General features: G+C 26.1%; 1 protein-coding gene across 1 annotated transcript; it reads left to right on the top strand.

Moving 5' to 3' along the window:
* Positions 1 to 3,898: 3,898 nt before the first annotated feature.
* On the top strand, positions 3,899 to 15,166 carry LOC132931702 (activated CDC42 kinase 1). Its single transcript, XM_060997644.1, has 11 exons — positions 3,899 to 4,308; positions 7,997 to 8,118; positions 8,194 to 8,456; positions 8,529 to 8,720; positions 10,928 to 11,150; positions 11,241 to 11,543; positions 11,609 to 11,847; positions 11,945 to 12,474; positions 12,555 to 13,249; positions 13,721 to 13,857; positions 13,959 to 15,166. The coding sequence occupies exons 2-11, from the start codon at positions 8,017 to 8,019 to the stop codon at positions 14,053 to 14,055; spliced, it is 2,781 nt and encodes a 926-aa protein (XP_060853627.1). The 5' UTR covers positions 3,899 to 4,308; positions 7,997 to 8,016; the 3' UTR covers positions 14,056 to 15,166.
* Positions 15,167 to 15,813: the final 647 nt, after the last annotated feature.

Genomic DNA, 15,813 nt, shown 5'->3' with positions numbered 1-15,813 from the left:
ATTTTCATTTATGTTATATATTTAATATGTTTAAAAACATGTTTCTTTCGGGAAACTACATTTTTTGATAGTTTCATCAGTCAATAGATTCAAAAATATTTAGAATTTAAATTTGTTTGTATTGAAGTACTTATATAATTGTTTTTTATACGTGTCAGACACTGCCAGTGCTTAACAATTGCTACTGAGTAAAATTAAATAAATTTGTGATGCTATGTGTAAATTATAAAACACACAACACCCAATGATTTATTGTTGAACCACTTCCACATATTTCATTATTTATATTATTGCTCGGCATTTCTATTAATGATCCAATACTCAGGAAATTCATTTTTCAAAAAATTATCCAGTATCCACAACATTTTTATAGAAATCTATGAAAATTTTAATATCATGTTGTTGAATTTTTTATTTCATTGCTTATGTTATTTGTCTTATCAAACGATAAACGAATTAAATAATTTTAAGGTAAAATAAAATTTATATTTATCAGGAACAAATTCACAAGCTTGAATACGTTTTCTCATCTAACTCTGTACAGAATTTATCAATTATAACGTTGTGTTTGGACGCGAAATTGCTGAAATTAAAGTTTTTCTTGTTCTTTTTTGACATCCCGAAACAAACTTTTTTTATTAGGTGGCATAGATATATCACATATGCTTATTATTTTTTTAAATTATAAATATTTCATTAAGTAAAAAATAGTAATATCTATTACTTTATATTTGTGTATACTGTATTATCACTATTATTTACATCTACTGAAAAAAATAATAAATTAAAAGTGACGAAATGCACCGCCCACGAATATTATCATGGTATGGTATGGTGAATGACAATACGTATTGTACAGGATAACACGATTAGTCACGATACACGAACGTATTTTCGAACACGTAAAGAACATTACAAACACAATGTTTTTCAAGTGATAATAATATTATGAATATTATAAAAATAAAAATTATAATTTACCAAAATACATAAGCTACAATAAGACTATTTCAACCATTTGAGGTGCTCTACCAATTATCATTATTAATAGATAAATTACCTACTAAGTTTATTTATAGAATTTAATAACTATGTTATATCTATTCACTATTATAAAATATTATTATCTGAAATACAAGACATGTCTTATCATATTATGCTCTACACTAAATTGAAGATAGCCATTTTGTAGAATTCATTTTAATTTCATTTATCTTCTGATTTTTAATAATTTTTCTAGTTTCGAGAAAAACACTGAAAGCGTCCTCCGGCCGTACGAGCACATGGGCCACATGTTTGATTCAACGATACCACTATCGTATTAAATAATTCGCAGTTATTTTTCGAGACTAGAAAAATATTAAAAATCAAGAGATTAATGATTGGAACGTCAATATTTTCAGAAAAATGAACTCTGCAAAATGGCTATCTTCAATTTTTTTGAAAATAATTAAATAAAAAAATATATTTTAACTTTTTTACTAAAACATTAAAATAAATTAAAACATGAAATATTTGTAGTTCTTGTCCCTGTAAATCTTATTTAAAAACCAGAATTATGATATCTCCATTATTTCAGAGGATATCGTAATAGGTAAATCCGCACAGGTCACTGCAGCATAGATTAACTTATAATATAATCTTGTAACATTTATCAAATATCACAGGTCAAATTATACAATTATAACTATACATTAAAATGACTAAAGTCGAAGTTATACATTTTGTAAATTTTATAAAAATTATTTTTACAGTAATCAAACCGTTGAATTGAAAGTAATTTTTGACACATTTAACTATTTAAGCTGCTGTATTTTTTGTAAAATACAATAGACAAAGTAATATCAGTTATCACTTATCACAAATATCTCCAAGACCCTAGTTTTGTTCAATTTATGAGATAGAGCCAACAAATAAATATTATTTCTGTAAATCTCTAGTGGGTAGTATTTTAAGTGTTAACTTTCTGTCGCAGCAAAAAGCTAATGCAGATAATGTAGAATATAGATAATATCACGGACTAAGATATCTTAGTCCGTGGATAAGGAAAATACAGAATATGTATTATACATGTATAAACATGTATTTTAAATTTTACTATGGTCTATGGCCTGATGACTAATACAGTGATACATACAAGGATTTAAAAACATATGTTCTTTTTTTTTTTACTTTAATATTCTTAAGTCCTGAATGCTTTTCCAAAAAGGATTTTGATGAATGTGACTTGAGTTTCAATCGAATATATTAAAGTATATATATTTTCAATATAATTAATAATTATCGTCTTACTTCTAAGTTAAAAATTATTAGTAAATAAGAATACGCATTATTATATTTACCTATACCTTCTTTTCTTTGGAGTTTATTTTATGTAAGCTATGATTTAATGAATAATTTAAAAAATAATAAAACTAATTAAGAAAATAATTTTTTAAATAATAAACTTCAGTTTTTTTAAAAAAAATCTAATTGTTTTTGTGTAATTTCCAATGTAAAATTGTGTGAAAACTTTTTTAAATACTTTCATGTATAATGGACACGTTAAAAAAATTAAATGACCATGAGTTATTAATTTTTTTAAATTATCTGTAAAATTGTTTCAGTTCTTTTTTATAAAACTAACTTTCTAGAAGTAGTGACGACCAAAATGAGAACGAAGAACATATATTTTTTACACTTCTAATTAATATAATATTAAGACATTTTAAGAAGTTGTAATCTTTGTAACTTATAAACATATAATCTGCATATCTACATCTGTATGCCATTCTGAACAGTCCTACAGTCCTCAAATTCGCATCTAACTACGAAAGGGATACAATTTTTTTTTTTTTTTAAGGAAGATTAAAGTATAAATAAATCACTAATCAGGTACGAAAAAATAAAATTAGTATGATATGTCGATATGGATTGAGCAACTCTTCAAAATTACAAGTGCCAGGGCCCAGGACAACTTCGTTCCAGATTTATAGTTTGATTTTGTGATTTCTATGAGAAATAGGTGGCATTTTTTATAAGGATGTTTTTACAATTAATGGTCAATCGATACAAATCACGAATCTGGTTCAAAAAATTAAGTTGGTCTGATGAAGAAATTATATTATAACTTATAAGTCTACGGGTGTTAGAACAAGTCAGTAGGTACTCACTATTCAGTAATATTCACTATGTTATACAATATACAAACCACAATTAATTTAGTCGTGCACCCGTACAGGTGTGTATGCGTCTTTCTTTCTTTGTTTTTTAACCGTCGTTTTGAATTTAAGCGGAAATTATCATAAGAATCGTATGTTATCGTGTTTTTTCTTTTATTCACGATATTAATTATTTCAAACTCTAACAACAGTTCAACGAAGTAAATCGTTCGTTTCGCTGCCAGCTGGTTACTGTTAACCACTCATCAATCTCAAATTCTCAACAACTCAACTGCTGGTCAGTGTAAATGTGAAATAGTGTTTATCTTATTAGTTTATACGCGTAAAAACTAAACGGTACAATTATTCGTCCTTTACGCGATCGATTTCCTGTTTGTCAACATCGTACATCCGCATTGTACAAAACATACGTATCACATGAGTAGCCGACACTGGATGGCGGAGGATACTTGTATAGTTGTATAAGTACGATTACAAAACAGAATAATATTACGATACTCGTATATCTATTATATAACATTATAAGTTATAACGTACGAAATACGAAACAATAGATTACTTGGATGAATGCCAGGTATCCCCAATTACCGAGCGGCTAGCATATCCACCCGTATGGGCATCAAAAATCGTGATACAGTACTTGTAATCCATCGCCTATCGATAGTGAACATCGAAATCGCTCGATTGTTATAGCAGGTATCGGTTGTAGCAGTCGCCTGCAAGGCTGCAACGCCTGTAACTATCAACCCGTCGGCCGTCGCCACTCGCAACAGGCTCACGATACCACAGCTGCTGCTACTGCTGCTCCCCGTGTCCAAGTCCTATTGTACACCAATAACATTATTATTATTGTACCTATCGCGGACTCCAGTAACCGATACTAAAATGCGCCGTGTAACTGTATCGGCAATAATATTTTAATCGAGTTGCCCGTTGGCCGTGACGGACACCGCTATTCCACGATTGTCCACAATAACAATAATACGTTCGCCGTCAGAGTCCGTTTCGTAATAATATTACCGATTGTTGTTGTTAATTATACATAAATAATAGTCTTGTGATGATGTTATTTTGCAAATACCGTGGAGGATGTTTGACTCATCAGACCCGAATTGTTATGATGATTCGATAGCTGTGAAAATAATTGGTACGTATTGACTTTACACATTGATGTATTATGTAAATATGATATTATGATGCTTGGTAATAGGTACTTCTTAATAATATTGGCGTATGCTTTTGATCATTCCTAATTTGCTTTTGTCAACTTTTGACTTGTCTTCAGACAGGTTATTACTTTGTTTAGTAAATAATTTGTACCTTCTTCATTATCTACACTTATTAAAAGCATTGAAATTCATTTACTTATTAGCACAATCTGCATAGGTTACCTATAGGTACCTATTGCATAATCCTTGCTAATAGATTACTTATACCTATTGCAAAATCAAATTTACCTAGAAAATGAAGAAAAATCTATGTAGATAGATATGTAATTGGATATTAACTAGTTTTATAATATCTTAGGTAGGTACATGTGTATATTTAATTAAATAAAACTTATAACAAATATAAAATCTATCCTATAAACCAACAACTAGATAAGACACTTTTTGGATACTTGAAAGAGTAAAGAAAAATAGATAGACGAGTACATGAATTAATTGGATTATATTATATTATTAATAATAAAAATAATCTTTATCACAAATCAATTTACAACCTACGAGTATATAATAATTAGTTATAAATTAAGTTGTAGTTCAATATAATATATTAATAAACGTTATGACTAGACTACAGAAAAAACAGAAATATATACATGGAAGTAACATGTTTGGTATTATCCTCGGTATTATCATATTTATAAAATATCCAGCATTTCAAGATAGTTAAAAAATTTTAATTATTATTTATAATACAAATAAATAATTAAGTTTTGTATTTTTAATGTAAACACGTTGCCAAGTCTGAAAATTTGAAAATGAATAATTTATTTACAATTGTTGTAGAATAGATTTGTGTTATTGATGATGTTGCCTACTAACATTATAATATTTGAGGGTTAATACTGTAAAGTTTTTTGACATTTTTTGTAAGTATAAATGAGTCTTATTACTGGAATATTATTGGGTTATTTATGTTATCTTTTACATTAGGGGCATACACATTATGACAAGTTTTTTGTATCTTTGAAATGTTAACTGTGAAGTGCAAGGTTAAGTGTTAAAGTGTTGAGTTATAGTTATATGTCATAATAAGCTTGTATATAGCTTGCTGGTAAAGTATAATAATTTAAGAACACGTTTACTATGTATATCTTTATATATACACTTTAGTTTTGTTAGAACCTTGTTAGTTTTATTTATAATATTGTGACCAAATACATTTTGTAAAATGAGTTGTATAAAGTATCATTAGCTTAGATTTATAATATAATATTAAATTATATAAATCAATTGATATCAAACAATTTTTTTTAAGTATGCACTGAATAGTTATGTACCATATTATACAAAATTCATTGAAATAAGTAAATTAATTATAAAAACTGTTGTATTTGTATATTTTAAAATATCTAAAAGGTATTATTGTTATCTTATATAGTGTGTAATTTTGTATTATACCTACTTATATTAAAATTTTTTTTATAAAATGCATGCAAGTACTCTTATTGTAATTTTGATATTGACATATTGATTATTTAATAAACATTTCTTTGTACTCAGACCTTGCTGATATTATTGTTTATTTTATATAGTTCTCATAAATCTAAATATAATGGCAAAAAAGTATAATATGTAGATACTAGATACTTTACTTGGTCTTACGGAATTTCTATTAATTGATATGTCATCTAAAATTAACATTATTTTTTATATTACTATCATATTACTTCTTTACATAACAATAATTAGTTATGAATCAGTCATTTAATATCAAGGTCAAATATTTGTTATAATAGTATACAAAATAATTAAGGCAGTTTTATTTTAAATCACATTTTTTGTTTGAAATAGTTACAATTCATATTAAGTTTTAAGTGTAGCATATAAATATAAGACAGGTACTCTTACATTTTAATTAATATTTATTAAATGAAATCATTTTACTTAATTTTTTATTTTACCTAGGTGCTTATTTATATTGTTACTATATTTTTGTATATTTTTACCACTTAAGAAGATAGTCTATAACTCTTAACTCAAATATATAGTTGTATTATAATTTTAAACACTATTGTGTATATATCTTATAATAATAAAATAATATCTTTATTTAATAATGTTATATGATACTATAACAGGTGGGTATTCAAAAATGTTTTGAAGCTGACCATATGCCAATTTGTCCAAAAATCCCCTTTTAAAAACATATAAATTACCTGTACCTATTAAATTTCAATGAGGTTCCTCCGTTCTTACATAAGTATAATATTATTAAATTTATTTTAATATTGTACTGAGTTAGATATATTTTATTTTATCTTGTTTTATCAATACATGGGTAATATTATTGATTCATATTATATAGCTGTAATATCAATAATTATATTTTATATATTTCAAAGTAGTTGAGTTTTATTAGTGTCTAATTCAAATGTTTTAAATTTTCAATAATGTTGGTAACTTTTTACATTGAAGTGTGCACTTTAATTTACTGTCACATTATTAAACAAATTATAAATCTTATTCTATAATTATTTTAATTTCATAAGCATTTAATGTTTACTTTTAATAAATACCTAATTTAATTTAGCTACAATTTTCAATAATAACAATACTCTAGCCGTTTCACATACATTTTTATTTTATTTCAGACATTTCAGTGCTTCAGAGAAATGATCAAATTATTGAACATTATTGCATTTAAATAAATGTTACATAAATTTACTGTTTGCTTAAATAAATTATTTGGTTTAAATATTTATATTTTTTAATATTTGTTTCCTATTAAGTACTATGGTATTCATTTTTAATTAATTGTGTTCTATGACTTCAGGTTTTTACTTGAAATTTATATCTTATTAATGGACAACACTTGTAATTGCTTTCTAGTTAATGTTAAAAATAACAGCTTAGTATTAAGATACAGGAAAGTGCTAGATATGGTCCAGTTGCCATAATAGTGGCATGACAGGTTGCTAACAGTGTAATACTTTTTGAATTGTTTTCTCCTTGTTAGTATTGCCATATTTTATTTTACTCAAACCAGACGAACATTTTTGTGTAGTTTTCATGGAAAGAATCTTAATACTTCTCCAGGGTCAACCACCAGTTTTAATATCCTATTTTTTTTGTTACTGGAATACCACGCACTATGGTTAGCATTCTACAACATGCGTTTATATTATAGGAAAAGCTTATTGAATGTTAGTAGTTGAAATGAGTAACCAACAAAATAATCAATTAGCAATATGTGATAACAAAATTAAAAGTGAAAATATTGAATGTATTTGTCCTTAATTGTTATTTTCAAGCTAGAAAATTAATTTTAAAATAGAGTTTGTTATTCAATCAAGTAGTTAACTTGATTTTCTATCATTTATCTAAACAATATTGCTTTTCTATTATAAATGTTTAATAGAATATTATTTGTTAATATTAATTATTAAAGTTTGATTCTGTAACAATTAGCTTAGTATAAATACTATCTGAACAATGAGATATTATATTCAAATCCTGTACAATCCCAAAAAACCAAAACATATGGAAATTGTAAATTGTATTTTCCTTATACATACATACTATGCGTTAAGAATGTTAAGAGTATTAATAGATTGTGGCTTGTAATACAAATTTACCATATAGTTAACTTTTTTTTCTTTTTTTAAGGATGTTAACTGTACATAAAAATGGCACTAACAGATGATGGAGATGATAAAGAATGGCTTCATAGCCTTCTAGTAGATGTTCAACTTGAACATTTCCTCAGTCGTATCATTGAAGAACTTCAAGTAAGTTTCAAAATATTAATAATTTTTTATAAGTGATTATTATTTAAATAGTTTTGGTATTTATTATATGTTTAGATAACCAGGTTAACTCACTTTGAGTATGTTAAGCCAGAAGATTTGGAAAATATTGGTATTAGTAAACCAGCAGCTCGAAGGTTATTAGAAGCTGTAAAAAAACGTAAAGGTGCCGAACGTAGACATAAAATTTTGTCAATTTTGGGTGGAACACAAGCGAACAAACATTCAACAGGAACATTAAAAAAAAATACGTCTACAACTGAATCTGCTCAACCATCAGCTCTATCCCTTACTTGTTTAATCCTGGAAAAGGATATAAAGTAAATAAATATTACTTTATTTTGTTGTTTAATAATGAATTATTATTTATTAATTATAATGGTCATGTTTAGATTATCTGAAAAAATTGGTGATGGTTCATTTGGAATTGTGAGTCGTGGAGAATGGACCACTTCAACTGGGCGTGTTGTACAAGTTGCTGTCAAGATGTTAAAACAAGATGTACCATCATTGCCACAAATGTTTGAAGATTTTGTCAAAGAAGTTCAAGCTATGCACACATTAGATCATGTGCATCTTATAAAGTACTTTTTACAATTTATAAATAAATTTGTGTTAAGTGAAAATTAATTTTAATAATATTTAGGGATGAAAAATTAGGGTCTAATATAGAGATCATATTTTGGGGTTGATACTGAGTTGTGGTTTGGATTAAAACATGTAGAAAACAAAATCCGAGTTTCGGTTGGGAAATACAATTATTATGTTTTGAATATTGATAGTTACATGTTGTAGGTACTACAGTTACATTTAATAAATAAAAAAAATATATTTATAATCATTCTAGTTTATTTTTGTAAGAAACAAATTCAACAAATTTAACCCATCAATTTCTTTTTTTAAATATTGTTTGATTTTATTTTTAATAAATTTCTGACTAATATTTGTTTTTATCAGCTTCCAAATCTACTGAATTGATTTTTGAATATGTTGATATTGTTTGTTAGTTTTTTTTCTAAATATTTTTGACATATTTAATTAAAATATGTTGGGATGTGGTGATTGGTTTTCAGTTTTGATTTTAGAATTGAATGCTTTACTTCCATTTTTCTTTTTCTAAACATTATTATCAAAAGCTGCCTAGAGTGTGATTGAAAAAGTAACATCATAGTCAATATAGTTATTAACAAAATAGTCACCAAATTCAGTAACTTTTGAATCCATAAGTTGTTCAGTATTTAATTTCAAAAATACATTTTCCACTTCATCTGGAGAGAAAAAAGTCAATCCATAAACGCAGTGCAACTGTTTTTCAATTTTCGAGTTATTATGTTTTTACTCTATAGTCAATCCTAATCTTACAATTTTTTTTCATCGGGCTTGACTGAGATGATTTTGCATTTAATCAGTGGTGATAGGGTATTTTTTAATTGCAGCTTGAAGAATTCCTTTTTCAAAGTCAGAAACTATATGTTGTGTCTAAATAATATCTAAATATTTACTTTTCAGCATAGACAAAAGTTCTATATGATAAAACATTTTTATCTTTTAATAAATCAAGTGCAACATGAACTTATTTGTTATTTTTAAAACTAAATCTGCTGAAAGAATTTTGTACAATAGTCAAACATGCTTCCCCAAAAATAGTCACGACACTGCACATAGATTTCAAATTACTTTTCCAAAAAAATATTATTACATTGCTTGATCTATTATTTAAAAAATATTACTAAATATTCCTCTTTTGTAGATATCATTTTGTCCTTATCCAAATAGTCATTCACATCATCTATGCGTTCATTTATTAGTAAATTTGATATTCCGTTGTAATATAGCATGATTAATATTTTTCCCAAAAATTGATAAATATTCACCTCTAGACAAATTATTTTCTTTAGCTTTTTCAAAAATGATAATTCAGTACTTAATCAGTCTTCCTTTTTACATAGTTATTTACCTTATGTCTATTTAATATTTGAATACTATCTGGTTCATGATTTGTATGATCATTCGTTATTCTTGAAAACATGTTTTTACTTTCTTAGCCGATAGTGTCCTGTGTTACATTACAATTTTTAATAGTGCAATTCCAGGACATTTTTCACGTTTTTTGACGAAAATATTGTTTATATTTAAAATTATTTAAAAAAAGTGCAATATTTCAAAAGTGATATTTTTAAAATTAAAGTAAATATGACAACATCTTGCTATAAAATAAAAGATATAACACTAATTCCTGCTATTTGGATTAGTATTTATCAAATAATCAATAATCTAATATAAACCACAATTAAGATAGTAATTTTACCTTCAATATTATTATGACCTCAACTCAGAAACAATGTATTTTGGATACACATCTTGCATAATGATAGTTCATTCAGTTTAATATAGTACCATTATACTATAGTACTGTAGTGACTATAGTATAGTCTATAATAGTAATACAATAATAAATCATTGGTTTTTAATAATGAGTACAATTTAAATAACTATTTTACCACTTAAACATCACCAATAAATAATTTTGAGTATTATTGTTAAAGTAGATAGTTATTATATTTTATTCAATGAACTTTTACTTCTAACATTAATTGCTTGTTTAAACTTGTAAGAAATCAGTAATGCAATTTTGTTATTAAAATTGTTGTTTTATTGATCTAAACAATATTTAATGAATTTTATACTTATATAAACATATATTTATTTTTATTTTTACAAGTGATTTTATTGTACATTTTTTCATTGTATGGTTTCATTATGAAATGTTAATCTAATTTTGTATGTTTAGGCTGTATGGAATTGTTTTAACTCAGCCAATGATGATGGTGACTGAACTAGCTGCTCTAGGTAGTCTTAGAGATTATTTAAGAAAACAATGTGGCCATATTATGATTACTGATTTATGGGATTATGCTCTACAAGTTGCTACTGGCATGGAGTATCTTGAGAAAAAAAGGTGTATTCATAGAGACTTAGCATGTCGAAATATATTGCTTACTACACCTCACCAAGTACTCTTTTTATTTATTATTATTTATTACTATAGTTTATAGTTTTATACCTTATATATTTTAATCCTATTTATTTTTTTTATAATCTAGGTAAAAATTGGTGATTTTGGACTAATGCGATTATTACCAATGGAAGAAGATTGTTATGTTATGACTGAACGACGAAGAGTACCATTCCCTTGGTGTGCACCAGAAAGTTTACGTACTAGACAATTTTCACATGCTTCTGATACATGGATGTATGGTGTTGTGCTTTGGGAAATGTTTACTGGTGGTGAAGAACCTTGGGCAGGTCTTGATGCTTCTCAAGTACTATCAAAACTTGTTAGAGAACGCCAACGTTTAGAGCAACCAGAAGCATGTCCAATAAATTTATATAGATTAATGCAACAAGTGAGTTAACAATATTAAATTATTTCTTTAAATTTAAATAAAACATTTTTATATTTTATTTCTAGTGTTGGATTCTGGATCCAGGTGAACGCCCAAGTTTTAAAAGCATTAGAAATTATTTGAAAAGTAACTCACCAAACATTGTCAAAGCTACATCAACTTCGGTATCCACTGAATTTTGTGATGACCCTAGTAAATTAGAAATAGAAGTAGGTGATAGAATTATTGTAATTGATGGTCAACCTGATCATTACTGGTGGAAAGGACAAAATTTGAGAACTTTTCAAATTGGAAACTTTGCTAGGTAAAATATAATTTATATTATTATCTAATATATATATATATATATATTTATAGTCACAAATGATTGTTATTAAAATTAATTTAATGCATTTATACAGGCGTTCGGTTGATCCAATGAGACGGAAAGCATCAGACGATATCAGCAAACCCCTTCGAAATTCTTTTATTCATACTGGCCATCATGGTGATGCTAGTGGAAAAAATTGGGGCTTCCATGATAAAATTGATCAAGTCTATTTGAACAATCCTATGGAGCCACCAGATTTATTAGGTGGTCGTCCAAAAATTGTAGAAACTGGTCCTCCTATATTACCAAGTCGAAAAAATTCAGATCTAGTTGAAAAAAATGTGCGATCCAAAGCAGAAAAATCCAAAAATACTGTGCTTACATCTATACTTCCATCGAACAAACAATTCAACTACTCCAAGCTTACAGATGGCCGTAAAAGAAGTTTACGACCAGCTCCTGGCAGACCTCCTGGTCCATTTCCTCAACTTCCTAATAGTGAACAAGTTTTGGTTGATTTAGACGGATGTACACCACCACCAATAAACCATAATACCAGTAATTCTTCATCCATCAACTCAAATTTATCTATTCTCGATCAACCAATTGATGTTGCAGAAAGTTAGTATTTCTTAACAGATATGAATAATCTAAGTAATATCAAAACTGTTGTTTTATTATTTGAATGGTTTTTTTTTCAGCTGATAATTCTGAACCATTTAATTATAATCACACATACTCAAATGTTAGTGGATTATTTGCTTCTGAACACTCTACTGATCCATTTGATACTTCTATCTTCGAGACTACCACTGATGCTGTCCAAAAATTTCCTTCTTATTCTGATACACATATTTTACAATACAATGAGCCTGTTTTGACTAATACTCCTAAACTTGATATGAACTTTATTGCTGAACTTGAAAAAAGTTTAGGTAAAAAAGAAGCACAAGCCAACACTAATCAAATTGTGTTGGCACCTCCTAATGTGGCTCCAAAAAAATTAAATACAGAACTTTTAAATTCAGCTATTCCTCGACCTTCAAGTTCCATAAGTAATCTGACTAATGGTTCAAACACATCTAGTTATTATTCAACGACAGAACTTGATATGTCATTATTCGTTTCTAAGTATGATTCAGATCCAATATATGCAGCCAACCTGAATATGGTAGAAAATAAAGTCAAAGAGTTGTGCATAAGTGATATAACATCACATAAAAATATTAATAATACAGCTTCCGATTATAGAAATGATATATACTCGAATGTCAAGACTGATAATTTAACTGTTGCTTCAAATTATAATTCACCATACTATAGTCCACCAGTAGACTTGTCAAGGTACTATAGTCAAACACCCAATATGTATCAAATTGTTCCAGAGCAAAATACGGTAAATAATAATATAATGAGGATGTGATGCCCATATTGTTTCCAACTTACAAACTTACAACAAAGCAATTTTTTATTCAGTAAAATCCATTTTTAATATTATAATAAATTGATTTATTAATAAAGTTAATATCAGATTATTTATTTGTAAAAATATTATCTTTCATTTCGCAAAGGGTATTATTTTTTTTTTTTTAAGAGATCAACGTTTTTAAATTTTACTATTTTATCTAAAACTCGGCATACTAATTAAAATACAAAATAAATCAACAAGAAAATATTGATAATATTCTTACTTTCTAAACTTTTATTATATATTAATTTGCTAGAATATTAAAACCAACAACACAAAATAGGTTCTGTCAAATGCAAATTTGCTTTGTTATAAATATTTTGCTACATAGCACTTGCGGGCATCACATGTAAAAAAAAATTATTTTCTTGCTGTTATTAATATCTGTGTTTATTTTAGTCTGATTCCTCTGTATCTCAGCTTTGTAGTTATTTTAATAACACAGTGACTGAAGAAGAGTGTTTAGATGCTTTAGAAGCTACGTGTTGGAATTTACAGGAGAGTGTAAAATATCTAAAAATTAACAATCTTTTAAGGTAAGTAAATCAATTGTAAGAATGATGACACACATTTAAGAAAACAATTTAATGAATTAATGTATTGAATTATATTATAACTTTATAACTGGTATTTTTAGATTAGGAATGGCATCCAGAGAAGCTTGTGTTACTGCTCTGAACAACTGTAACTGGAATGTGGAAGAAGCTGCTTCTACTCTATGCGATGCTGTTTGAACCAACCATTTATAGAAAGAATATGTTTCTTCATCATTATCAGAAACACTTTATTTTTCCCTAAGGGAAATGTTTACTATTGAATTATTCAATTTGTGTAATATAGTCTATATATTTAAATTTAAGTATACCTGTGATAAAAGTTATTTCCATATTAGATAGTTAGCCATCAGAAAGTATAATTATAATTAACACTATTAGTATTATCGTTTTAGATAAATGTATAAAAATCAAAAGCATCACAAAACTTACTTTTAACTTTGTATTTATTCCATATTTTTTTTTTGTATATAAATTCTTAAATAATCTTTATTTTGTCTACATATTTTACAAAAATACTCATTCTATAAACTCATTAGCATGCTTAATAATTAATTTTATTTAAAATTTATGTTCAAGAAAAGTATTATTTGAATCGAACAAATGTGAATTATATAATTATTAATCACATCACAAACGACTATTTAATAGACTTTCTTAAAAAAGTCAGTATTGATCAAAATGTTTTGTTTATGTTGTGTTAAAACTTGCGCCCCAATTCAGTATTCTATTTCTTAATTGTATTTAAATTAATTAATCTGTTAAATATAACATAAATATTGTCGTAAGAGAACAATTTTTTTTTGTGTTTAACTGTTTTTGAACAAATTACTTATATAATAAATGTATTAATGTACTATATTAATTATCAAACATCCAAATTCCAAATTTTTAAAACATACTTGAATATTTTATGTTAAATCTAGTGCAGTCAACAGTTAAATTTATGTAAACTTTAATATTACATAGAATAAGTATTTGTATTCTCTGTACTTTATTTTTGTTCAAATTACCAGGGTGTTCTTTTTTTATTTTCTTATTCTTATTTTATCAGTGTAATAGAAACATTTTAATTATAACTTGTAATGTTTTAATTTAATTAATTATTTACACACCTAATTGAAAATATCTACTCTAATAAAATGTTGTGTATATGATGAAGTAGGTTTCTACAGTTGTACTACATTTAATGATCAAAGTATTTATTATTTAGTATTTTGTATTGTTATTTAAATATTAATATTAACAACAATGTTAATGTTTATAATTAAACTGTCTCTAAACGTTTCAACAGAGTATTATTTACCCGAATTCACCTATTAATGTACCAGCATTATAAATTATTTTAAATCTAATAAAATATAATATATTAAAATTACAAAACAAAATTGTTATTAACTATTTGTGCTGTTTATAATTCATCAGACAAAATTTACGCCATATAATATATATTATTATATTAATTAGTCAATTAATAATATTGTTTAAAAGTAAAATAAAAATATGAATTATAATATTATAGCATTATGCCCTTATATAATTTGCAGTATGTTAAATGAACATGATTAAAAATATATATATTTCCTATTTAAAAGTAATGACATAATTATTGTTCAAAAATGCATTATAATAAATTATTATTACATAGAAATAACTGTTTTTTAGTTATTTCAATGTTAGGATTTGTATACCTAACTAGTGGTTATTACTTATGATTTGACAAAACTTCAAGGGAGGGGGGGCAAATTTGTACTATGGCACAATAAATGGTTATTATTTCTTCGAGAATACTAATGGAACATATTTGTTATATTACTGTATGGGTACCTTTTTATTATGGTTATATCCTATAACTTAAATATTTACTGATAATAATTTCTATAAATTAAAATTATTTAATATCTACCCATTAAAAGTAATTTACCAAGTTTTAAGACC

The sequence above is a fragment of the Rhopalosiphum padi genome, chromosome 1, assembly GCF_020882245.1.
Source record: "Rhopalosiphum padi isolate XX-2018 chromosome 1, ASM2088224v1, whole genome shotgun sequence".
In the NCBI taxonomy this organism is placed as follows: domain Eukaryota; kingdom Metazoa; phylum Arthropoda; class Insecta; order Hemiptera; family Aphididae; genus Rhopalosiphum; species Rhopalosiphum padi.
This window is presented reverse-complemented; position numbering and strand designations above follow the sequence as displayed.

Coding starts and splice junctions, on each gene's coding strand:
- LOC132931702 (XM_060997644.1), top strand. CDS start 8,017: ATGGCACTAACAGATGATGGAGATGATAAAGAATGGCTTCATAGCCTT. Junction 11,151..11,240: donor TGCTTACTACACCTCACCAA/GTACTCTTTTTA, acceptor TTTATAATCTAG/GTAAAAATTGGTGATTTTGG. Junction 13,250..13,720: donor TTGTTCCAGAGCAAAATACG/GTAAATAATAAT, acceptor TGTTTATTTTAG/TCTGATTCCTCTGTATCTCA.